The sequence below is a fragment of the Mesoplodon mirus genome (assembly GCF_964341445.2).
Source record: "Mesoplodon mirus genome assembly, chromosome: 4".
Taxonomy (NCBI): domain Eukaryota; kingdom Metazoa; phylum Chordata; class Mammalia; order Artiodactyla; family Ziphiidae; genus Mesoplodon; species Mesoplodon mirus.
The window spans coordinates 38,553,718-38,576,939 of record NC_138979.1 but is presented as its reverse complement, the minus strand read 5'-3'; the positions used below and the strand labels follow the sequence as shown (position 1 = coordinate 38,576,939).

General features: G+C 53.2%; 1 protein-coding gene across 3 annotated transcripts; it reads right to left on the bottom strand.

Moving 5' to 3' along the window:
• Window positions 1-45: 45 nt before the first annotated feature.
• On the bottom strand, window positions 46-17,580 carry POLG (DNA polymerase gamma, catalytic subunit). 3 transcript variants are annotated; one of them, XM_082619819.1, is made up of 23 exons: window positions 17,409-17,580; window positions 15,847-16,628; window positions 12,754-12,949; window positions 11,670-11,834; window positions 11,430-11,576; window positions 11,201-11,280; window positions 10,199-10,381; window positions 9,939-10,093; window positions 9,647-9,773; window positions 8,453-8,689; window positions 7,385-7,505; window positions 7,091-7,177; window positions 6,672-6,779; window positions 6,173-6,333; window positions 5,398-5,451; window positions 5,190-5,307; window positions 4,619-4,754; window positions 4,271-4,517; window positions 2,742-2,864; window positions 2,446-2,614; window positions 2,110-2,318; window positions 760-920; window positions 46-186 (listed from the first exon to the last, which is right to left on the bottom strand). In XM_082619819.1, exons 2-23 carry the CDS (start codon window positions 16,467-16,469, stop codon window positions 128-130), a joined length of 3,666 nt encoding a protein of 1,221 aa, XP_082475945.1. In that variant the 5' UTR covers window positions 16,470-16,628; window positions 17,409-17,580; the 3' UTR covers window positions 46-127. The 3 variants fall into 3 exon arrangements, with proteins under 3 accessions (XP_082475945.1, XP_082475947.1, XP_082475946.1); XM_082619820.1 differs by lacking the exon at window positions 760-920 and having other exon boundaries at window positions 103-186; XM_082619821.1 differs by lacking the exons at window positions 11,201-11,280; window positions 11,670-11,834; window positions 12,754-12,949; window positions 15,847-16,628; window positions 17,409-17,580 and having other exon boundaries at window positions 11,430-11,557.
• Window positions 17,581-23,222: the final 5,642 nt, after the last annotated feature.

Here is a 23,222-nt window from a genome sequence, read left to right as displayed (position 1 = left end):
GGCCTTAGGCAAGCCCTTTTGCAAAAAGCACAGCTGAAAGCCTGAGTTTAGGAGCCTGCACTGCCCCGATGAAGCTCCACGGGAGCAAATACAGAGCCTCCAGGCAGAGCTATGGTCCAGGCTGGCTTCATTTTTCCAGGGAGCCTTTGGTGAGTTCAATTATCTGGTAAATATCCAGTGCTTCACCTGAAAAATAGTGCAAATTGGTTAGGATGCTTCCTCAAGAATTGTTAACTCACAGGTCTGAAGTGAGAAAAGGAGCTTAATTAATGTTAAGGTCAAAAAGTACCGAAGGGTTCAGAGTAATTGCCAGGAATGGTAATGTTACATTTCGGGGGGATCTGTTTTCTTTTTTGTATAAAGTAAGTTTATCTTAGACACATAGAAAATAAGCTTTCTGATTTACTTGTTTGGCACTCAAAGCACAGTTTTTTCACTTAAGAATGTACTTTGACTTTATACAGTAAATCTTCAAACATTTCCGTTGTGGTTGAAGAGGGAAGGGAACAGATGGAAGAACCCAGAGTTTCAAACATTCCTTCATTTACTATGAACAGCTTTCTAGAAACACATGCCTTTGTGATTTGAGCGTCATGCTCACTTTGGAGCCAGGGCACATTATAAACTGAAATAGCCCAGAACACAGCACAAGAAGTAGACTTCTTATCCTCTGGTGCCTCAAGCTTCGTGTTGTCCAAGACCACTTTCTAGTCTGCCTCACATCCTATGAGTAACGAGGAACAAAGGTGTTGTGCTCACCCTCGGGAATCCCGTATCTCCTTTCCATCCCAGTTGGGTTGGAAGGGGTTTTACAATCCATGGTCACTTCCTTCCTGAGGCACTGGTCGATATCGACTGTACTGAAAAAGGCGACTGACTGGGGCAAGTCATTCAGACCCAGCTTGTAGGCAAACATGCACCTGAAAGAGACCCGACCTCCTCTCACAGTCATGTCCCTGCTGCGAATCCAGGAGAGATGACCTGGTATCTGACAGCAAAGCCTCCCCCCAGCCAGCTCTGTTCACTTAGCAAAGAAAGCTGAAGGGCCAGCACTGCCCCCTATCCAGCAGCCGAACACCTCCCGCTGAGACACTCACGTGCAATTACGGACTCAAAACACACCTTTTTTTTTTCCAGTTTGGTACACTTTATTGATGTCAAAATTTCAATTATTGGGCCAGAATTTGAATATACGAGGACTTTCATTTTAGCTTTGTTAAACATAACCCCCCAGGAGATGATTAAGAGGGCAGCGGAGACAGTGTTGAGTATTGTAAACATTCATTATTTACCCATTAATCAGGATAGATCATGGTTCCCAAACTGGTTCTGGGGCAGATCAACATGAAACTGTAACATTTAATGTAACCATATAAACTAGGAATTTTACTACAAAAAAATACAACTCAATATATGAAAAAATATGTTTTTAAAATCACATTTGAGTTTCCCCATTAACAATGTTTTCTGTCAGTATTCAGAATAACAAACTTCTGACACTTAAGAATTAACATTTACGGGGTCTCCCTGGTGGCGCAGTGGTTGAGAGTCCGCCTGCCGATGCAGGGGATACGGGTTCGTGCCCCGGTCTGGGAGGATCCCATATGCCGCGGAGCGGCTGGGCCCGTGAGCCATGGCCGCTGAGCCTGCGCATCCGGAGCCTGTGCTCCGCAACGGGAGAGGCCACAACAGTGAGAGGCCCGCGTACGGAAAAAAAAAAAAAAAAAAGAATTAACATTTACGAATGGAAGAAAATATCTCAGTTTTCTACGGGTTGAGAAAAGCCTCTGTCACTTGATTTTCAAAACAGAAAGGTGTGTTCTGAGGGGAGCACAATTTGAGAACTAGTCTTTGAAACAACTGCCCTGGCTTCTACCTCCTCACCACCTCAGTGATCTAGTCTTGGTATATGACACTTTCAATCCCCCAAAAATTTTTTCTCAAGGTTGAGGCCAGTCTTTTTTAAGACTGCTAGAAGTTTTAAGAATCAGAGATAAAAGTGGGAACACTTATTTCTGGGGGGATGAAAATTCAGATCATGCTCAGCCCGGTCCAAGCCCCACATATCTGGTAGATGGTCAGGCCAGAGAGGCCACGGGCCTTGCCTACCTGGTCAAGAGGTTGGTGATCTGCAGGGCAAGGGCAGCGCGGTAGCGGTCCTCCTCCCGCACCAGGTAGCGAACCTCATCGTGGATGCTGATGCAGAAGCGCCCATCAATGGCAAACTCCTCAAACAGCCACTTCATGGCCACAAGCATGAGGTGTAAGTAGTCCACAGCGGAGCTCTGCACCACCCAGTTCACACGGCTGGTCATAAACTGGGGAGGGAAGGTAGGCACAGGCGAGAAGGGTTAAACCACATACCAGTTCACTAGAGTAGGAGGTAGTACAGGAGCCCTGCCCTCCCTGCGACCCTCTCCCCACGTTCCAAGGGTAGTAGGATACCTCCCCCTGGACAGCAGAGGGCTCCAGGGCTCGGGTGATGCGGCAGCCCAGCACCGGGGTACGTGGTGTGTCAGACATCGCAATGCTCTCCAGCTTATTGAACATTTCTGACTCTGTGCCCCCCATCCAGGCTCGTTCAGCAACCACCTCCCACTTCTTCCACTGTGATCTGGGGGGCGAGGAACAAAGAGAGGGCAAGCTTTGTCTTTTAGCATCTTAGAGCTAAAAAAGCATCCCAGCTTTCCCCAGGCCAGCCCAGAGCCGCCCTCCATCCTTAACACACAGACAGTTCTCACTTCCTAGAAGCTTCTCTCTGGATCTTGCGTAGATCCTGCAGGGAAACCCAGCCATCCTCGGTCCTGTCCACAGGGAGGTCCAACTCCCTCAGCAGCCACTCACCCTCATCTGACAGCCGATACCTGGCCGGGGGGGGGGGGGGGTGCAGTGTCACAATTGTCATTCCCATGGGAACGCCTCTTCTATGCCAAACCCTGGGCTAGGAGTGTTCAATCCCCTCACTCCACTTCCACAACCACCCTGGGGTCGTGCCTTTCCCCTACAAGCTCCACTTCAGAGGGGAAAAAGGCTTAGAGATACTAAGTGACTTTGTGGGATCACACAGCCAGGAAGAGGTAGAGCCTAGACAGGAACCCAGGATTTTGGGGACTGCATGAGGGTAGCCCAATAAAGGACAGACTCCAACACGAGAACCACTACTGTTATTACTGTCCTAATGCCTTAGACACTGCACTGCCCCATGACCAACAGGTGGCATGTAGCAGTCCAGGAGGCAGCAAGAGCTATCACCCTACATTGGGGGGGGGGGGTGCACGTAGCGGGGATAGAACAGGCTACTCCCTGAAAGGGAGAGGACAGAAGACAGAACCTACAGCCAGGCCCGACTGACCCTTCTCAGTCCCCACTGCCCCAGACTCCCAGCTTCAGTGCAACTTCAGACATTACCAGGCTCGTCTCCAGATGGCTCCAGAGCCACGCCACTCACCTTCTCAAAGGTGCACCAGGGTTTCCCCACCACCCCTCAGTCCAGACTCCTCTGTGAGGCCAGCAAAGGTTTCCACAACTAAGGCCCAACCTCTTCTGTCGTCACTGCCTTGCCTCCGCCAGCACACGCCGCCCACGGTGCGTGCCACCCCCAACCCCATGTCCTCCTCTCACCTTCCTGGACAATACTCGGCTCCCCTTTTCTGCCTTTGTGCAGTTACTACTGAACTGTTACCACTTACTTAACTTTTAGTCTTTCCATGAGAAGGTCAGCTAATTAAACGTGGACACCATATATTATACCCATGCAAGTCATAAAGGCACCAATCCTCCCTCACACTCGATTCAGGAACCCTCCTCGGAGGCTGCCGAGGCCCTGAGCAAACAATAGGTACTATGGGCGGAAGCAAACTGGAAACCTGGGAAGGCCTTCTCCTCTGTCAAAATCAGTTTAAAGTCTCTGGTTTTCCACAGGCCCTCCCATCAGCTGTCTTCTACTAAACCGCCTGCTGCACTTGCTCTCACTCCCTGGAGGCACGTGAGTTTGCAACCCCACGTTACTGTTTACTCTGCATGACCAGAGCTCTGACAGCATAACAAAAGCACAGCTTTAACTCTATGAGGAAAACTGACCATTAAGCAAGCAGATGTCACAACCCAAGAACAAACCACCCTAGAACTAGGTCATGGGGGTCTGGAGGAAGAGGGGCCAGGTGAAGACTCACGTAATGGGAAGAGGTAGAAAAGAAGGGGGTGGTAAAGGTAGTAAAGCAAGCCTGAGGCCCTGGGGTAACGTGGCTGTGGATGGGAGAGGCACCCTCACCTGCGGAGGCCCTTGGTGACCGCATACATCTGTCGGGCCTTCTCAGCTGCCTCCTGCCGCGTGAGCCGGTGGTTGAACTGCATTAGCAGGCGCTCAGCGAAGGGCTGCCCGGCCCCATAGATGCGGCCATAGTTGAAGACCTTGGCATGCTCACGGCTGATGCCCACTGTGGCAGCTGTCTTACTGTGTAGATCGGTGCCCCTGCTCTTCCTGCCCTGCAGTGTCATCCACCCAAAGGCTGTGCAGCCTGGGGGGCGAGGCAGGAGTGAGAAAACAGGCTTCAGAAATACTCCTCCCGGCGAGGCATCAGGCTGCCACCGCTTTGCTCCAGCCCCGGCTCCTGCTCACCATGCATGCCGGCAAAGTGGGCGTCTCCAAGCACAGCTGCAATCCACAGCTCCTGTGAGTCCACATCAGCACCCACGAGGACGTAGCCGGGCGGGGCCTGCACCATGGCCTTCAACTCACTGCCTACTCGGTCAGGCTGCAGGAAGAGTGAGGTCAGACCCGACCTAGATACCCCAGTAGACTCCTCCCACCCATCCCTGGAGCCTGACTAGACTGAGAATGCTGGAGCCCTCCCTGAGGAGATGGTTTTAAGGAATGCCAGCCAGCAGTGCCCCGAACTCCACAGTTCCAGGTAAAGAATCCCTGCTCGGTGCCTGGCTCTATACCCGGCCCCATCTAGACTCCACACTAGCTGTGCCTAGCATGCCTTGTCAATGTGTGGCCAGGAGCAGGTGCCCAGAACATATCTGCTGAAAAGCTGGATGAGTTGTGAAGCTAAATTTGAACTTGAGTCCTGCCTGACCCAGATCTTAGGTTCCTTTTCATGCTCCTCAGCAAAGTCCCTCTGCAACCCCAGCTTCTAGACACACAGGAGAGGAAGGGCAGGACCAGAGATGCAGAGGACACATACCCGGGCGTTGCTGGCAGTGAGCCACGTGGGCTCTACAGCCCGTCGAGTGATGGTGCCAGCGGTTACGACCTGGGGAAGGATGGCCCCATAACGGCCTTCCTCATCATAGTGTGGGTGCCTGGGGGGAGGACATGAGGCTCAGCAGCTTGCTTGGGTCCTAGGACCCGCCCCCATTTTCCCGTTCCCACAACCACTTGCCAGGACATACCTGGTCACAGCACGGGGCAGAGCTGACCTGGGCAGCCACACCACCATCTGGGAGCTGCAGGGACAGACGGATTGCTCAGCACAGCCACAGGGAGCACACTCCATCCCCCATCACAACACGGCCCTCATTTGCCCAGCTTTGGGGGCCGCTGTGCCCACTCCTTGCCCAGCCTCAACCCTCTTCCCACTGACTTGACTCAGGGTGGGCCTAGCATCTACCGTCTAGGAGCATAAGCCACCGGGAACTGGCTAGGCACCTGAGGCAGCTTCGGCCCCCATCCTGGAGTATCTATGAGGCACCCAGCACCAGCCCTGCCACCACTGCCTTTTCCAGGCTCAGGGCAGAGTTTACCAACCCATCACAGCACCCTTCTCACAAGAGTGTGCCGCTGGCAGCCACAAACCCCTCAGAACTAGCCTTCGATCCATTTGCCATTCCCAGCCTACAGGACCCACTCCCAGCCCCCAACAGAGCTTACAGGCTACTAGCCCTCCATGGAAGGGGCCGCAGAGCTGGGAGGGGCCACCAAGGTCCTACAGTACCACTCTTTTTACGTAACAGGGAAACTGAAGCTGGAGAGGGAACGAGCCTTGCCCACGGTCCCGTGACACCAGGACCACAAGCAGCCAGGCCTCTAGGCCAGGCTGTCCCTCCACTGCAGCACAGGCTGTCAGGGTCCCCTGGCTGGAAGGCAGGGGAAGGGATCCCAAGACTGCAGTAACCCGGCCAGAGGCACGGACAGAAAGCATGTCTCTGCCCTCCCACGGTGACCCACCTGATACGTTTATGGGCATTCCTCCAAAAAGAAATCATTTTGTTGATTTCCAAGGCACGGGGCCCACTGGCACCTCCTGGGCCAGCCTGCAGGGTGCCGTCCTCCATCTTGGGCAGGAAGTCTTTGGCAAAGGGGCTGCCCACATTGCAGCTGTTACCATCCTGAAGAGAGCAAAGGAAGCAGGGGCTGGAGGCACATGGCAGACCCCTAGCTGGGGAACTGATGCCCAAAAGATCCTATCATGTACCAGATGTGGCATAGACACCTGACATGCCCTGTGTCATTTAATTCCACCACCATGCCCCTCACCATCCAACTGGCAGAAGGAAGACAAAGCCTCAAGAGAAATGACAACACTTGTCTGAGATCATACTCTGCGCCACTACTACCAGCATTCCTGCAAAAAGGGAGTCTCCCTGTTTGAGTCACTCTGGAGGCCTACTGTGTGCCCTGAGCACAGCGAGGACACCACAGAACAGGCATGAACCAGGACACACACCTTGTGAGGCAGCTTGAAGAACCAGCAGCCGGGGATATCCACATCATTGTAGGGTCCGTTGCCATGGTGATAAGCTGGCTGGCTGGCTTTTGGGCTACCAGCAGCAGTCTGTGGGGGCCACACACCTAGATCAGGCCCTGCTCCAGCACCTGCATTCAGCGAGGGCCATGGGGTAGGGGGTGGGAAAAGGGCCTGAAATGGCGAGCAGGTAAGCTGGGAAATGACAGGATGGCTATGAGGTCTCAGGCTTCCTCCTTGGCCTCCAACAAGTACGGGGCCACCCAAAGGCAGGGCAGCCATCTCCCAGCTCCCCAAGACCCTGAGAATTCTCTGGGGGGGAAAGAGCTACTTGAGCACAAGAGGAGGGCCCTGCCACCCAACACCCACCCAGACAACCCCTGAGCAGGTGCCCAGCTCACCAGAGCTGGGGGTTGACCTGGAACTGCCACTCGCAAGTTCTCCATCCTGGCCTCGGCCTCCACTTCTAAGCAGCCCATTTCTTCTACCTGGATGGGCCCAGGTACCAAGAAAGTGAAGCAGGGGGCTGGCTTGGCCCAAATCCACCACCCCTCCCTGCGACATGCAGACAGCCCAGGACAGCCTGAGGTGGGCAACTGAGCGCATCCGGCACCCCGCCCCCACCCAAAAGGCCACCCCTTCCTTGAGGGAACAGAGCCCCCTCCCCAGAGCTCAGGCTCAGAGCCCACCCTCACCGTCTGCCACATGGCACTGCTGTCGGTGAGCAGGAAATCCTCAGCCAGGTCTGCCTCCTGCGGCTCCAGCTGCTGCTTCCCCTGTTCAAGACAGTGCTTCCTATACAGGGATTCGATGGCTCTGCGCAGAGAACAGCAGCAGCAGCCTCTGGTTACCGGGTGCCCCCTCCGGGCCAGGCAGCTCGCTGGGGGCCTTCCGCGATTCCCTCCGTTTAGCCTCAGAATCAGCTCTGAGGCAGAAGTGGACAGCACTTCCCCTGGTTCACAGACAGGGAGTGACAAATTGAAAACGACAGCACAATGGTGGCAGGCTGGGTTTCGAGGCCTGGGCTGACTCAAATCTAAGCGCTTCTCCCCAGAGCCGCCACCTCCCCGGGAAAAGGTCTGGGAGCTCAGCAGTGGGAAGTCAGGGCCAGGCCCTGCCCCAGGCTGGCTCCTGCCCGCTCATCCATCCTTCAGCTCCAAGGGAGCAGGCTGATCCCTGCCTCTCTGTCCTAAGGCCCCACGGGTGGTTCAGGCTGCCCCGCAGAGCCAGGACTCTCAATTCTGGGGCACTTCAAGTGCTATGGCTTCTCCCTAACACCTGCCTGTCAAAAGCTCAAGGGTTTGTGAGCTCAGACAAGAACCTGACTTCCCTAGGCCTTTGTTTTGCCAACTCTAAAATGAAGATAACCACAGGACTGCCTGGAGAACAAACGAGGGAAGCACTGTAAAATGTTTATTAACACAGAATATAATCAGTGCTCAATAAATTATACTCAAAAAAGGGGGACAAAGCTCATCCCCCCCGTCACTTCCAACGGCCCTCCCTCTGCACACTCCTCATGTGAGGGCAGCTGGGCTGCCGGGCCCAGGAGCAGGGCCTCAGTCCCACCCACTCCAAGCACCACGCCCTCAGCCCCACAGGGCTCTGAGGCCCAGACAGAAAAGGCAGCCACCAAACAAAGAACTAGAACCCAGACTCTCAGACCCGAGCTCTTTCCACTAGCCTGAGCTGGGTTTGGTCTCTCCAGCAAGGGGAAGGGGTGCCTAGCCTCCAGCCCCTTCCTCCCTGAGCCAGAGCCTTACATGTAGGGGCAGGCCACCCCAGCCGACGTTAGGCTGCTGCCTGGCAGCACCTTAGCCAGGTTGTCCCGCCGCCCGGGCACCAGGTATCCCCAGCCATGCCGCTCCGAGTAGTGCAGAGGAAAGCCGTCCCAGGTCAGCGCCATGAGTTTAGGTGTGACCCGCATCTGGAGACTGAGGAGACTGGGGCCTGGGGTCCACGCAGGGTCATCTAGCCGGGGACAAAGCTTCCGATACCACCTATGCCCCGTCAGAAGAGAGCAGTGTCATGGTAGTCGGGGGAGGACAGTGTGTGACGGCAAGGGCCCCACCCACTCTCCAAGACCCCAAGGCTTTCTGGTGACCTCAGCCTACAGTCACCATCCCTTCCCTCTGGGATACAGCCAGGACCCCCACGGAGTCCCCTAGAATAATTCGAATATCCCAGAAGGAAAGAACCTATGTCAGCCCCCCTGTACTACTCAGAAGCCAGGACCCACATGCATAGCCTAGGGCTGGACTCCTTCCCCAGCTCCATTTCACGCAGGGAAACTGCCCAGAGGAGCAAGTAGATCTGCCCTCCCACCGCTGCTCTAGAGGCACACCAGGGCCTTCAGAGCTCCATCCCTCACGTGCTGTTCACCGGAGCCAACGCAAAGGTGAGGCAAGTGAGGCACTCAGGGCACAAAATTTACGGCGGCCTCATCTCAGGCAAATGTAAAGTTGGCACTCTGCTGTTCACCCTGGCTGCCCCTATTTTCTCATCTCTGCCACTCCATGGGGTGTGAATGAAGGGTCACCTCCTCTAGGAAGCCTTCCTTGATTTCCCCAAGCAGAGTCAGGCACTGCCTCAACACTGATGACTCTTCTGTCTCATCATGGATATAAACTCCAGCTGCGCTGGCTGGTCTGCACAACTGGCTCCTCCCAGGGAGAAGCTACTAGAAAGAAGGAGTTATGTTCCTATTTGTACTCTCAGAGGCTACTGTGAGGCCCAGCACACAGCAGGTGCTTAGTGCACTTGTACTGCTTTAGTCCAGTGACCCAGGGGTCAGAGCAAACTAGTGAGCAGGACTGGAAGATGGCAGGAACAAATGGCAGCAGGTTAGTAAGGGCCCATATGCACACCACCCCGTGCTGGGGCCCAGAATAGGGGTGTCCCAGGGTGGAGGGAGGGGTAAGGATGGCCGCTGGACATGTTAGGGAGACAGGGCTCACCCTGGGTGCCCAGGAAGGTGCTGGGGCCGCTTGGGCAGGAGCTCTGTGGTCCCCCTCAGCTGCTCCAAGAAGGCGCGGGCCATGACATCTCGCTGAAACTCCTCCTCCTCACTGGGGGGGCCAGGGTCTGCACAGGGTCGGGGAGGACAATCAGGACCAGAGAAGTGTCTCACAAAGACCTGCCCAGCCTACTCATCTCCGCAAGGCCGGAGCAACCCCTTCCAAGGAACCCCTCGGTCCCAGGACCTTCCCAGGGTCCATCCCTGCCCCACCTCCCGCCCATGTTCCCCACCTTCCTGATCCCTGGGATCCCCAGGAGCCTTGGGCCCCTCGACAGGCAACTTGCTGGCTGCGGCCGGCTCCTTCGTCTTCACCTTCTTTGCCTTCTTCTGCTTAAATTCCTGTAGGTCCCACTCTAGGTCCCAGAGCCAGGGATCTTCTTTGTACCTGCACAGCCAGTCCACCAGGGGAGGGCTAAGGCCAAGCCGAAGGCCAGCCCTCCCACCTGCCCATCCCCTGCAGGGGGATCCAGCCCGCCCAAGGCCTGGCTACCTCTCTCCTGAGAGCAGCTGGCAGGCATCGTTGGCCAGGTCCATCAGCGACTTCTTCATCTCCCACTGGAGCTCCTCATAGGTGCTCTGTGCCTCCGCCAAGTAACGCTCCCAGTTCTGGTTGACAGGCAGGTAGGAGACACCCATCTCCAACATGCCAGCCAGAGTCACCGGGTGGGGACACCTTGAGGACAAACACCAGGGCTGCCATAAATGACCACAGGAGGCAAGGCTTTGGCCCAATCCCTGGGCCAGCCTGGCGATCCTCAACCCAACCACCCACGTCAGAGAGACAGGGGTTTAAACCCCAGCTCTACCGTCTCCCAGCCATGAGACCCTGGGTAAGTCACTTCATCTCTCTGAGCCTAAGTTCCTTCATCTATAAAATGGGAATAATATCATCCCATCCGCAGGGGTAATGGGGGGAATGACAGATCACAAACATGAAAATGGCTGTCGTTTGCTGAGTGATGACTAAGTGCCAGGCACTGTGCTACAGCCCCACACACACGAAAGATCATACAAGAACCTCACAACTGTAGTCAAGTATATTTGTGTACGTTTCACAGATAAGAGCACTGAGGCTCAGGGAAACCCAGGAACTTGCCCAAGGTCAAATGAGTTGGATAGGATAATCAAGATTAGAACCAGGTCTGGCTGACGCTTATGACTCTGACCACATCATAAAACTGACTCACTAGCAAACATAACCAAGACGGATGTGAAGTCCTTGGCTCAGGATCTGGGTTCAGAGATGGTGCTTAGCAAACCAGGACCACACACATGAAACAAGCACAGCCTCAGCGCCCCCCTCCAGGGCCTCTGTAGAAACCCCAGAGTCCAAGGCCCAGGTGGCCACCACTGGACAGAGTGGCTCCATGCTCTCAGCCCAGAAAGGCTAAGGCCCCCAGCCTGAGAAAGGCCCAGCACCACCTGGTTACGGTGGGCCCGGGTGCCAGGAACCCACTGACCCCCATGGGTTCCCAGAGGGGCTCTCCCTCACCTCTCCAAGAAGAGCGGTAGCTGCTGCTGGAAAACCTCATAGGTGGCCCACACGTCCTGGGCACAGTACTGCATCAGGTCCTGGCACAGGCGACAGGAAGGCGCTGGGTGGGCAGCCATCCCACTACCACCACCGGGCCTCTCAGGCTCAGGTCTGGCAGCTACACTCCCCAGGGTCACTAGGGGTCTGCCACAGCCCATGTCCCCAGAGCCCCTCTCCACCACCATACCTGGAAGTTCTCACGGATGTCCTTCATGCTACCCTTGACAAACAGCTCGCGGGGCTCCTTCTCTAAGCGAGGCCCCCCCACGTAGAGGCTGTGCACGTCTGCCAGATTATTGACACTGCTGATGTCCAGCCAGTCCCAGGATGAGATCTGGAGGCCAGAGCAAGGGACACAGCAGATCAGCTCGGTCTCAAGCCAGACAGGCCGGCCTGGGAGGGGCCCCCCCACCCAGTGTGCTCTCACCGCTGGGCCGTTAGCTTTGCTCTGGGATTTCTGGCCTCGCCGTGTGGGGTGCCGGGCCTTGTGCTTGCCCTGCTTGGCTGCCATCCACAGACTGCGCTGGAAGCTGCTTAGCCCTGAGATGGCCATGTGCATGCTCATGGTGTCCAGGAAGCGCATGCGGGAGCCCTGAGGAGGAGAGGCTGCAGCTGAGGGGCCAGCCTACCCCTGCTTCGGTACTTCAGCCCACCAGCCCCACCTCAGCCTCCCCTCCCAGCCCACAGCCTCCCAGCGCTAAAGAGTGTCTTCATGCTTGCTCACGCTTGTCCCTCCACCTGTGAGGGGCCTGCCTTCTCAAACCCTAGCCACCCTTGAAAGCGCAGGCCTGGTTGAATCCCAACACACAGGCCTTCCCAGCATCCAGCAGCAGCTCCAGGGGCACCCTGGCAACAGAGTGGCCAAAACGAGGCCTTCCAAGCTATCAGGCTCGGCCCACAGCCCTGCCGCTCAGAAGCTCTGTGGCCCTGGGCAAGTCAACAAGGCTGTCTGAGCCTCAGCACACTCAGCTAGAGGCTAAGGCTACTCTCACCTGCCCTGCCTTTCTACTAGGGCACTTTTTACAGAATTAAGAATTGCCACACTATGGTTCTGAGTGTTTGATGTGTGCACTGTTCAAACCCTCTCAACAATCCTATGAGGTAGCTTCTGCCATCTCCCTCTCTTTACAGCTAAGGAAACTGAGGCTCAGTTTCCTTAGTTGTAAAGGGACGTTAAGAGGCTCATGCTGCTCACCAGTGGCCGAGGCAGGATGGGAGCCCAGGCCGTGGGGCCCACAGCCTCCAAAGACCCACGCTAAGCTCTAAAATGCTGCACAGAGATCAGGGCCATTAGTACCCTGTGACAACTCAGGTCCTGTGCCAGGCAGACCCTAGGGACAGAACAGCTGGTTACAGGGACCACGGGCAGGGCTGGTCAACAGGAGGCCCTGTAGCTTCTACAAAGGCGATGGAGGCACTGGCCAGGAAAAGAAATGCCTTCCCTAGCCACTGAGAGCAGGGCTCTTAGCCCACCCGGTGCCAGAGCCTGCATTTGGCCCCATGAACCATACCCGGATCAGGTACTGCTCCCTGATGTGGGCCCGGTCGAAGCACACGTTGTGCCCCACCACTAACTGCTCCTGCCAGTCTCGCTGGGTGGGGCCGCCGGCACTGGCAGGGACCTCCAGGGGAATGAGGTCAGCCGGCGACAGCTGGCTGGTCCAAGAGTAACGCTCTTCCACCAGCCGCCGGCTGCACCAGGAATACCTGAGGGAGGTGAGAGGCAGGCAGGTTCAGCATGGAGGCATTCAAGTTCCGCCCCACAATCCCCACTGCACACCTACCACCACATGCCAGGCCCTACACTAGCAGCTAGGGGTACAAGGGAGACCACGGGGTGCTCCTAGTGCTCACAGAGCCGGAGGTCGGGCGGGGTGCTGCCCAGGTATGTGTTGGGAGTGCGGAGGAATTACAAAAGCCTCTTTACTTTTCTACCTCCACAGAGAGAAAGGGAGCTAAGTGCCACAGTCCCGGGGGTCCCGGATGGGCATTCAGCCTGGGCCATCAAGGTGTCTGTTATGCCCAGGGCTCACCAAGTCTGTGCTTGGCTCTGAGGTGTCTTAATGACCGTTATCAACCCCTCACCTCTATAAGCACAAAACGGCTAATGTTCAAAGTGCTAGTGAAGAAGAGAGACAATTATAATAAAACCCAAAGTGGAATTTCTTTTTAATTGAAAGTGGCAAAAAAAAAAAAAAAGACAAATGCTGCACACGTGTACAGGATGAATCATCTGACGGCTGGAAAGATTCTGAAGGACAAAGAGCGAATCACGCACCTTGTAGAAGGTGCTGTGTCTCTGAGCAACCACCCTCAGTGAGAGACCAGGGAAAGTGTCAGAATGGAGGAAATGTATGCACATGTGCTAGGAAATACGTGCTAGGGTTGGGGTGGGAGGGGCAGGGGATGAGTGCTGCCTGCTGGGGGCCGGACACTGTTTCAGGAAAAGGCTGGAGTTTGCTCAAGATTCACAAGACTAAGTGTGGGGAAATGGCCGCTGAGCAAAAGCCTTTTGTGAACCACAGATTACGCCAAAGGGTCAAGGCCACTCAGCATCAAAGTGAGTGACGAGGCCACGTGTGGCCACCACAGCTGCGAACAAGCTGCCTGTTTCCCTTACAGTGGCGAGGAGGGGTTATCTGCCGCAACAGATACAACAAACATAAAACTAGTTTCTTTGGGGGAAGGGGTTACCAGCAAAAAGAGGTTCCTAGTGTTAAACCTGGTCAAATCTAACTCACACTCCAAATGATGGCAAAACGCTCAAGTTGAAACCTCCTCCCCTTTCAATTCAACATGTCAAAGCCCTCAAACACAACACAGAAGAAAAGGCTGAAGGATGTCAAATATTTGAGGCTGTGGTGATGACGGGGACTTTAGTTGCAATAAAAAGCCAGACTGGTGTCAAGATCCGGGTCTGCAGCTGTACATGAGAACCATCTTGTTAAATTTATTTGTGATAAAAAAAGAACGCCAAAATGCAAACACCTCTGGCAAATTTAAGATGAGTCAGGACCAATGCCCTTAACACTACACTTTTCCTGTGAATCTTAGATCGGTGTTGACAGCCTGTGTAATGTCCCTCTGGCCTGACGACCAAAGCCCTTACCAGCAGCCTTCGGGAAGCTGCCCTCTGGGCCGTTTAAGGCTCTTCCCTCCCACTGGAAACGGCGGGGCTGCTCAGGAAGCTGATGTTACACAGCCACACGGCAGGGATGTGCCCAGGTTAAAAGTGGACTGCTGTCAGGGCCCCGTCTGGCACCTCCCGCCCCCCACCATAGTCAGGCTCCCAGAAGGAAGGCCCCAGCATGAGCCCAGTCCTCAGCAATGACTTCTGCCGCCAGTCAAACTGCACAGTGCCCCCAGTAGCACCGGCAAGAATGGAATGAGAATGAGAGGAGGATGGGAAGGACAGGGAGAGAAAGAGATGAAAAATTAGGAGAGGAAGGAGGAAAGAAAAGGGGGACTTCAGGGAAATTGGCCAAGAATGACCAAAAGATCAAAAAACAAGTCCTTCTTATCACTGGTTTCCTAATTTTCTTTCAGCCACCACAGTCTACTTTACTTTCTCAAATGATGGACAGTATTCCCTCTATTTTGACCATCAAGTTACACAGTAAGCACTGAGATTCTCATCTTAACTGGAACTACATCACTGAGGAATCATCTAGTTTTGCTCTTTTCAGCCGTTAATGCCTACCTTATCTATTTAGCCATGCTTTCACCATTTTCAACTGCATATTTAACATTTCGCAGCTTTCTTTACAAAGATGTAGCTTCCAATAGGAATAAAGAAACTGCCAACTTTTTTTGCTGGCCATGCCTGAAAGCATTAAGGTTGTAAATAGTATTTTAATCCTGGAATGAAGAATAAAAAAGGGGAGAAACAGTACTGCCATCATTGTTTGAAAAAGAAACTTGGGTAGCACTTAGAAAGTTATTTAAAAAGAAAAGAGAGATTGAATATACCTTTTGGGGACAAAAATGCCTGCAAGCCTGCTTGGAAGGCTGGGGGAAGGAAGCAGTTTCTCAGCTGGGGGTGGTCATGAGGCGGGGTGGGGTTACCTGAGGGGAGTGGATATTTGGAAACACTGAGATGGGTCGGGGCGGCGGGGGGGGGGGGGGGGGCGGGATTTGGTCTGCATTTAAGGGAGCAGCTGGGGATGCTGAGTGTGCTATACCGCCTGGGACATTCCCGCAAAAGGGAGGTTTCTCCTGCCCAAAATTACCAATAGCATCCCCAGATGGAAACACTGTTCAAATGTCTTGGACTAACTTCTCAGGAAGCTACTAGGGCAAGGGGGAAGGCACCAAATCAAGGTGATCTCAAGTGGTCTCCCAGTCAGTCTCAAGTTCAACACACGTGATTCTCTGCACAGCCCCTATCACCACGTGACATTTGCTTGGGTGTTGTTTACTACCCATACCTTCCTACCAGAAAGTAAGGTCTGTAAAAGCTGGGGTCAAGGCTTGTTTTAGTTCACCACTGAGACCACAGTCCCTGGAAATCCACCCACCAAACACATAGTGGGAGCTCACCAAACTATTAAGCTGGGCCCCCCACGTGTGCTCAAGTCCCCTGACCCCTGCCCGTCCGTACTCACCAGGCCGAGGGGGATATGGCCACCGCCAATGTGGGGCAAGTTCCCTCTGCCAAGCAGACCTCCACGTCGAACACCAGGGCCCGCTCCTCGGGGATGGCCACGGGTTCGGCCTCCCCCGCGGGGCCGTACCGGGTCCAGCCCTCCGCCCAGGCCCAGCTCGGGGGCCGGGGGGCCAGCTGGGCCTGCAATAACAAGTTGGCCGCCTCCAGGTAGGGCAGGCTCTGCTTCTGGGCCAGGAGGCGGAAGTGCTGGTCCAGGCTGCCCCCGTAGAGGGGCGGCAGGCGCAGCTCCACGTCGGGCAAGGGCGCGGCCGGCTGCCCCCAGAGCCCGTGCTTCTGCAGGTGCTCGACGCTGCGGCGCACCGCGGCCTCGCCGGGCATCTCCCCGCCGTGCCCGAAGATTTGCTCGTGAAGCCCTCTCGAGAGCATCTGGATGTGCAATGGGTTGTGCCGCAGCTGCCCGCCCTCCGAGGACGGCACCGGCGGCGGCGGCGGCGGAGGCTGCGGCTGCCCGTCGCTGGGGACGGGGCCGGAGGCGGAGCTGGAGACCCAACGCCCCGGAGCTGGAACCGGCCCTGGCCCGACGGTGGCGCCGGCCACCTTCCTCCAGAGCAGGCGGCTCATGGTTGGTGCAGGGAGCCCCCCGCTGGGAGTCAGCACACCTGGCTTTGGGCTCCAGCTTGGCAGCTTCTACTGGCTGAGAGACGTGGAGAGAGACACGTCCTGTCTCTGTTTTCCTGTCAGTGAAATGGTTCTGACCATGCCTGCCTTCCACCACAAATCCTAAAGGAGACAGATGATATACAGTGTTACTAATGACACACGTAACATGTGTGATTATTAAGAGCCATCATTCCTTGAGCATTTTCTGCGGCCCAGGCAGTGTGCCAGGCGCCTTTAGGTACATTTTCTCAGTGAATCATCAAACAACCTTGGGAAATAGCAATACCCTTCCTGAGGAAAACTGAGGTTCACGTAAGTTCATCAGGGAAGGTGACGGCCGTGGTTAAGAGGGCAGACTCTGGATAGGAGGACGCGGCTTTGAATGCCGGCTCTGGCTCTTACGAGACGTGTGACCTTGGGTAAGCTCCTTAGGCCCCAATTTCCTACTCTGTAAAATGGGGTTACGGATTCTACCTGTCATACAGGGCTGCTGTTTGGGTGACACAGGGCGAACACGCCGCGCAGCCCGGCCCTCTTCAAGTCCTCGGCAAATGGTGGCTGCCGTTATCGCGACCGCCGCAGCCCGAGGGCCTAGCGCCTTTAGGAGACAGCGCCCGGATTCGAACCCGCCAGGTGGGCCGCCGTCCCGCGGGGCCCCCACACACGCCTGAGCCCGGGCCCAGCAGGCCCAGGGCGCCCTGCAGGGGGCGTCGGCAGCGGCCCCCGCGCTCCCGGCCGCCGGCACGCCCGACCGCTAGCCTGAGCCCGGCGGCCGCGCCGCGGTGCGCCCTGGGACCAGCCTCCGCCCAGCTCAGGGCCTCGCTCCCTGACTGGAGAGGGAGGGGCCGCGCCGCCGCTCAAGGGACTCGGCCTCCCCCCAACGCCGAACCCGCCGGAAACCTCAGTCCGCCCGGTGCTTCCTGGTCTGCGGCTCCCGACCCCAGGCCGGCGACGCGGCGTCTCCCTCCGCGCGGCCTATGCAGCCTCGGGGTGGCGTGTGGCCTGCACCGGAGCAGTCCGCCTCGCTGGCAGCCGCAACTTCCCGTCTGCGCCCCACTCACTCCCGCGGCTACCCGAGAGGCAAGAGGGAGACTCCCAGCGCGACCAATAGGAGAGCCAAAAGTGGACCGGTCCGCCCGCGGGGTGGGGAGGAAGGACTTCCGGGTGGGCCTTCCCTGTGGAACTCTGGGAACCAAGGTCCAACCTCCCCTGCTCAAGAAGCAGGTGGATTCGTCCTGGGCAAGCCGGTGGGCGGTAATAATACTTTTTAGATTGTCCAAAGAGCCCAATGTGTCAGGCGGCCGCGTGGCCTAATGGATAAGGCGTCTGACTTCGGATCAGAAGATTGCAGGTTCGAGTCCTGCCGCGGTCGATAGGGGTTACTTACAATTTTTGGCTTAATTCATTCTTGGGAATTAAATACTGGAACACTACGAAACGCTGTCGCCGATTACCACCCCACGTGGAAGTCTGAGAACACCAAGATATGCCGAAGTAACTTCCCCCACACTCGACACCCAGTATGTCCAACTGATATTGCTCCCTTACTTCCCCTGGGGGCGGGAGTGGTGGTACTTTTCTAAAATGTACCTTCCGGGCTCATACCCCGACGCTGGTAGAGTGGGGGGGGGGGGGCATCCTACGCCGAAACCCCGATTTTAAATCAACTGATAAGTGGGAATAACAGAGATTCACGTTTGAAGGGAACCCCCTCCCTCTTCATCCTGGGCAGTTCTGATGGGTAAAAATACTGCCTTTCGTTGAACCCGAATCTGCCGCCCGATAGAGTAAGCCCTCGCCCCGGTGCGTCCGGTTCCCCCGCGCCTGAGGAGCTACCAGAGGTTGCTTTCTAGTCTTTGCGGGATCCTGTCTCTGCATCCACCTCCTGTGGCTCCAGGTACCTCCGATAAACTGCAAAGCGCCGCAGAAGGAGGCCCACGTGGATAACGAGAGCCTGGGAGTTGGATCCTGGAGACCCAGGAAAGGGAGGCTCAGAGAGATTTGAGACAGACCTGAGGACACACAGCTGACTAGGGACAAAACTCAGGCCTCACAAAAAGTGGGCGCCCACCTCCCAGGCCGTGCGTGTGCCAGGACACCGTGAACTGACTTGAGAAACCGACCTCGGTATTTTTCAGGGGCGTGGTTTGGGGATACCCAGGGAAACACACTCCTCCGCCTGTCCAGCGGACTGATCCCGCCCAGAGAGGCGGAGAGAAGCCCAGATCAAGGCTTGTGAAGGTTGCACTGGCATTGAACCTAGATCCTTCCATACATTTCCCTTTTCTTTATTTTTAAGTATGAAATATTGCTTATACATTGTTCTAGATGTACTTAATATACACACAAATGTATTATTGTTTCTTTCTTTTGGCAAAAAATACAAGCAAATGAAAATTCAGCGTCTTAAAATCTGGGCTTTTTCACGTAACCTTATACCACTGATATTTAACAAAATGCCGAGAGAAGAGGTTCTCAGCTTAAATCAGGGACTCCCTAAATGGGGAAAACATTTTCATTATTTCTTCTAATCTCCTACTGCAATTTAGCATTTCCTTCCATTATGAGGTTAGGCTACCAGCCACAGTAGTATCAGCAGCACCTGGGGCTTTGTCCCCAGTAGCAATCACAGATATGTCCATGACACATTACAGTTGCTGCAGATTTTTCAAAATATTGTTTACACTCATCTGTACTTCATTTCTTCCTTTTTTTTAATTGGGGTATAGTTGTTTTACAATATCGTGTTAGTTTCTACTGTACAGCGATAAGTATCCCCTCTTTTTTGGATTTCCTTCCCATTTAGGTCACTACAAAGCACTAAGTAGAGTTCCCTGTGCTATACAGATTCTCATTAGTTATCTATTTTATACATGTTAGTGTATATATATGTCAATCCCAATCTCCCAATTCATCCCACCCCCCCCCCATTTCTCCCCTTGGTGTCCATACGTTTGTTCTCTACATCTGTGTCTCTATTTCTGCCTTGCAGACAGGTTCATCTGTACCATTTTTCTAGATTCCACATATATGCATTAATATACAGTATTTGTTTTTCTCTTTCTGACTTACTTCACTTTGTATGACAGTCTCTAGGTTCCTCCATGTCTCTACAAATGACCCAATTTCATTCCTTTTTATGGCTAATATACACTCATCTGTACTTCAGAATAACAGTGTGGTAGGCCACTGCCCTGATCTCCTTTTCATTGAGTTAACCAAAAAATTACATATTATATCATCTATTTGTTTTTTCTAATATTTCATTATCTTTGTTTTCCTTTGTAACCCTATGTGTTTTATGCATTTAAAAAACATTATTCTTAGAAGGTGTCTATGATACAAAAAAGCTAAGCTCTCTTGCCCTAACTGAATGTCACTTCCGGGGATGGTGTTGCTGGACCTGCCTGATATCCATTAAGAGAACAGCCCTCCCCATAGGTTCAGTGTCAGGAAATCTCCAGAAGGATGCCTGCCCCTCCCAGAAGGTACTTCAGGCCAGTCTGATACCCTGGCCCTGGAATTAGAATCTTCCGCAAGGATAAAACTGATTGACACTGATTCCTGCTGAGGGAGGGTACCCGGAGGCATGAGCGCTTCCTGCCCAGCTGCACTGTTTCCAGTGTTCTGAGCCCAGCTCCCCAACCTTCCCTCCCGTCTTTTCTGGGAGCTCCTGTGAGAGTGTGTCCTTCTAGAAAAGTCTATTTTTACTAGTAATACCTGAGAAGCCACGCACATTTCCCTACAATTCCCTGGACCTCTCCTCCCACATAGCAAGAGACAAATTTATTAGGAACCCCCTGTCCAAATTGAAACACTGTACTTTTGTGGAAAGCATGTACCTCAGTTGTAACAAAAGCTGGTTTTTTTAAACTCTCCCCTCTGCCGTTGTAAATTCCCAGGAAGACTGACCTGGTGTCTCACTGGATGCTCCGCCCCAGGCCCTGGCTGGAGCTTGGTAATAACAACCAGCACTTATTAGATGTCAGGTTCTGGCATCTAATTAATTAATCCTCGCATTGACCCCTAGGATAGAGGTACTATTATTATCCCCTTTTACTGATGAGGAAACTGAGGCACAGAGAGGTAGAGTAGGGTACTTAAAGCCCTACAGCAGGTAAGTGGTAGAGCTTCCCCAAGATTTGAACCCAGGGAGACGTGCTCTAGGGGCAAGGATTTCAATAACTGCGTTACACAGTAAACACCCGCTCACCCTGAAAGCTGAGGACCCCAGCTCCAAGGTTACGTGCCAGACATGGGCTGCTGCTGGAGATGCAGGCTGGTGCAGACTCTGCATCACTGCTGCTGACTAAGGGACTCTTCGGTCACGGCCTGCTCCTCCAGGGTCCCTCTAGTGAGCTTACTTCCTGGTGACCGTTTTCTGTTGTGTTTGCCAAGCCCAGCTTCAGCAGTTTCTGCCTCAGAGAGAAAATATCACTGTTCTACCTCTATCAAAAGCTACCACTGCCAAATGAAACAGGCTAAACATTTTAGGGTACCATCTGCTTTAATCCTCTCAATAACCCCTTTGGTACTATTGGTACGTAGGTACTATTATTTATTCCATTTTACAGAGGAAAAAAGAAAAAGTCTCCGGTAACAAGTATGAGGTTGACTCACTTATCCAAAAATTACACAGTGAGCGCAGGGCCTGGAATAGGACCCAAGCACTGTATGATTCGAAACCCACCAGGCATTTCTGCGAGCCCACTAAACACCCCATGTGAGAAAGGGAGTCTGAGAAGACAGAAAGCCAACCCTGATCCTGGGTTTGCTACCGGCTCACACCAGAGTGACTGGCGTAAGATCCCAGGTCATGCTAATAGCTGCCCCAATATTTGTCAGAAGGCAACATGAGTTTATTTTTATTATTTTTTTTAACACTTTATATTTGTATCTGAGTGATACAGGTCTTTCTTTTTAACTTTTTCTTTTATATTGGACTATAGTTGACCAGCAATGTTGTGATAGTTTCAGGTGTACAGCAAAGTGATTCACTTATGCATATACATTTATCTATTCTTTTTCCAATTCTTTTCCCATTTACGTTGTTACATAATATTGAGCAGAGTTCCCTGTGCTGTACAGTAGGTCCTTGTTGGTTATCCATTTTAAATATAGCAGTGTGTACAACATGTGAGTTTATTATTATTTTTCATGAGTCTTCCTCCTTCGTGCTTGACCAGTGGGACCCCCAAGGGAGTTGAACAAGAGGAACAGGATGAAGAAGGGGGGAGGGGTCTTTTAACCAAATATTATTTACCATGCGGTTCATAAGTCTCCTTATCTGTAAAATGGGGACAGTTATAGCACCAGCACCATGGAGTTGCTGCAAGGGTCAAATGAGCTCTATGTGTAAAGCATTGAGAACAGTGCCCGGCCCAGAGTAATCGCTCACAAAATGTCAGGTGTGATTATTCTTATGTCAGCACCTCCATAAAAGCTGTGCCAGCGCCATGAGCACCTCCAGGGCGTTGTCCCTGAAATAACCAGACCTGCGCTACCGGCCTTCAGAAAGCAGAAGGCGACCATCTCTTCTGAGCTGTTTCTAGCAAAAACACATGGGAAGGGGAGGGCTCGTTTGGGGTCAGCTCCTGCCGTGCCAGGTCTCCATCTACCACCTGTGGGATCAAGTTGGCATGTGTGTAAAACTGGGGATGAGAGGTGTGGACTATTTTCAAAATGTGCTTCATATTTCAGAGGGGTAATTGTTGATGTCAAACCTGTGTAGTTTAAGGGGGAAAAGGGAATTAATGGAAATGCAAATCATTGGTTTTGTGGATGAGAAGCTTCCTGACCAGAAGAGACCGTGCCCCGTCCATTTGTGTGTCCCTAGCATGGAGCCTGGCACATAGAGGTGGACGTTTATTGTCTCCCTCCAGCCCACCCAACCCCCGGCCAACACCAATAGTCCCTTCCTGACTCCTGGCCAGGGCTGAGGAGCTGACTCAGTCCCCACAGCCAGGGACTGGGCTTATTAATGAAGCCAAGCCAAGCAGGCATTCCACCAAAAAGTGAACAGTATTTCCTTACCATCAAATAGCCCATCAATGTTGAAATTTCCAGTGCCAAGAGCCCCTTTTTGCTTTAGCTCATTTGGGTTGATTTCCTGTTGCTTGCGATGGAAAGAACTCTCACGGATTAAGTACTCATTAAATATTTGCTGAATAAATGATCGAGCTTTGCTTTTTTATCTCTTTAGCTAAATTTCACCAAAGTAAATTTCACCAAGATAAGACCAGGCCATACACAAGATTCTCCACAACAATTTATGATACTGGAGATATCTCTGATACAGAGAAGTATTTAAAAAGAAAACTTGATTTATTTCTACCATAAATTGAAAACTATCACATCATAAATATAATTTTAATATATACAGCTATAGAATACCTAATTTATATATTAAATATACACTGAATGTATAATTCAACATATAAAATTTAAAAATAACAGACACCAGCAAGAAATTCAGCCAGTTTACAAAAATCCACACCTGAAAATAAGTTCCTCCCTCAGAAGAATGAAACATCATGAACACTATGTAGTAAGGAGACACTCAGTTAACGTATCTTAGTTTAAGATAAAGATGAGGTTCTCGGTCAATAAGACAATTTCATTTTTTAAATGTTGATGTTTATCAGCCCCAAGCATCTCAATCCACACGTGCATGCCACAAGAAAGGCAACTGAACTGCCTTCTCTGATATACATT

Bases quoted from the DNA above. Each gene is read 5' to 3' on its own strand.
- POLG (XM_082619819.1), bottom strand. From the start codon at position 16,469: ATGAGCCGCCTGCTCTGGAGGAAGGTGGCCGGCGCCACCGTCGGGCCA. The intron at 11,281-11,429 runs GTATGGTGGTGG...CGCCTGTGCCAG, and splicing joins ACATCCGTGAGAACTTCCAG to GACCTGATGCAGTACTGTGC. The intron at 2,319-2,445 runs GTATCCTACTAC...TTCCCTCCCCAG, and splicing joins CCTCTGCTGTCCAGGGGGAG to TTTATGACCAGCCGTGTGAA.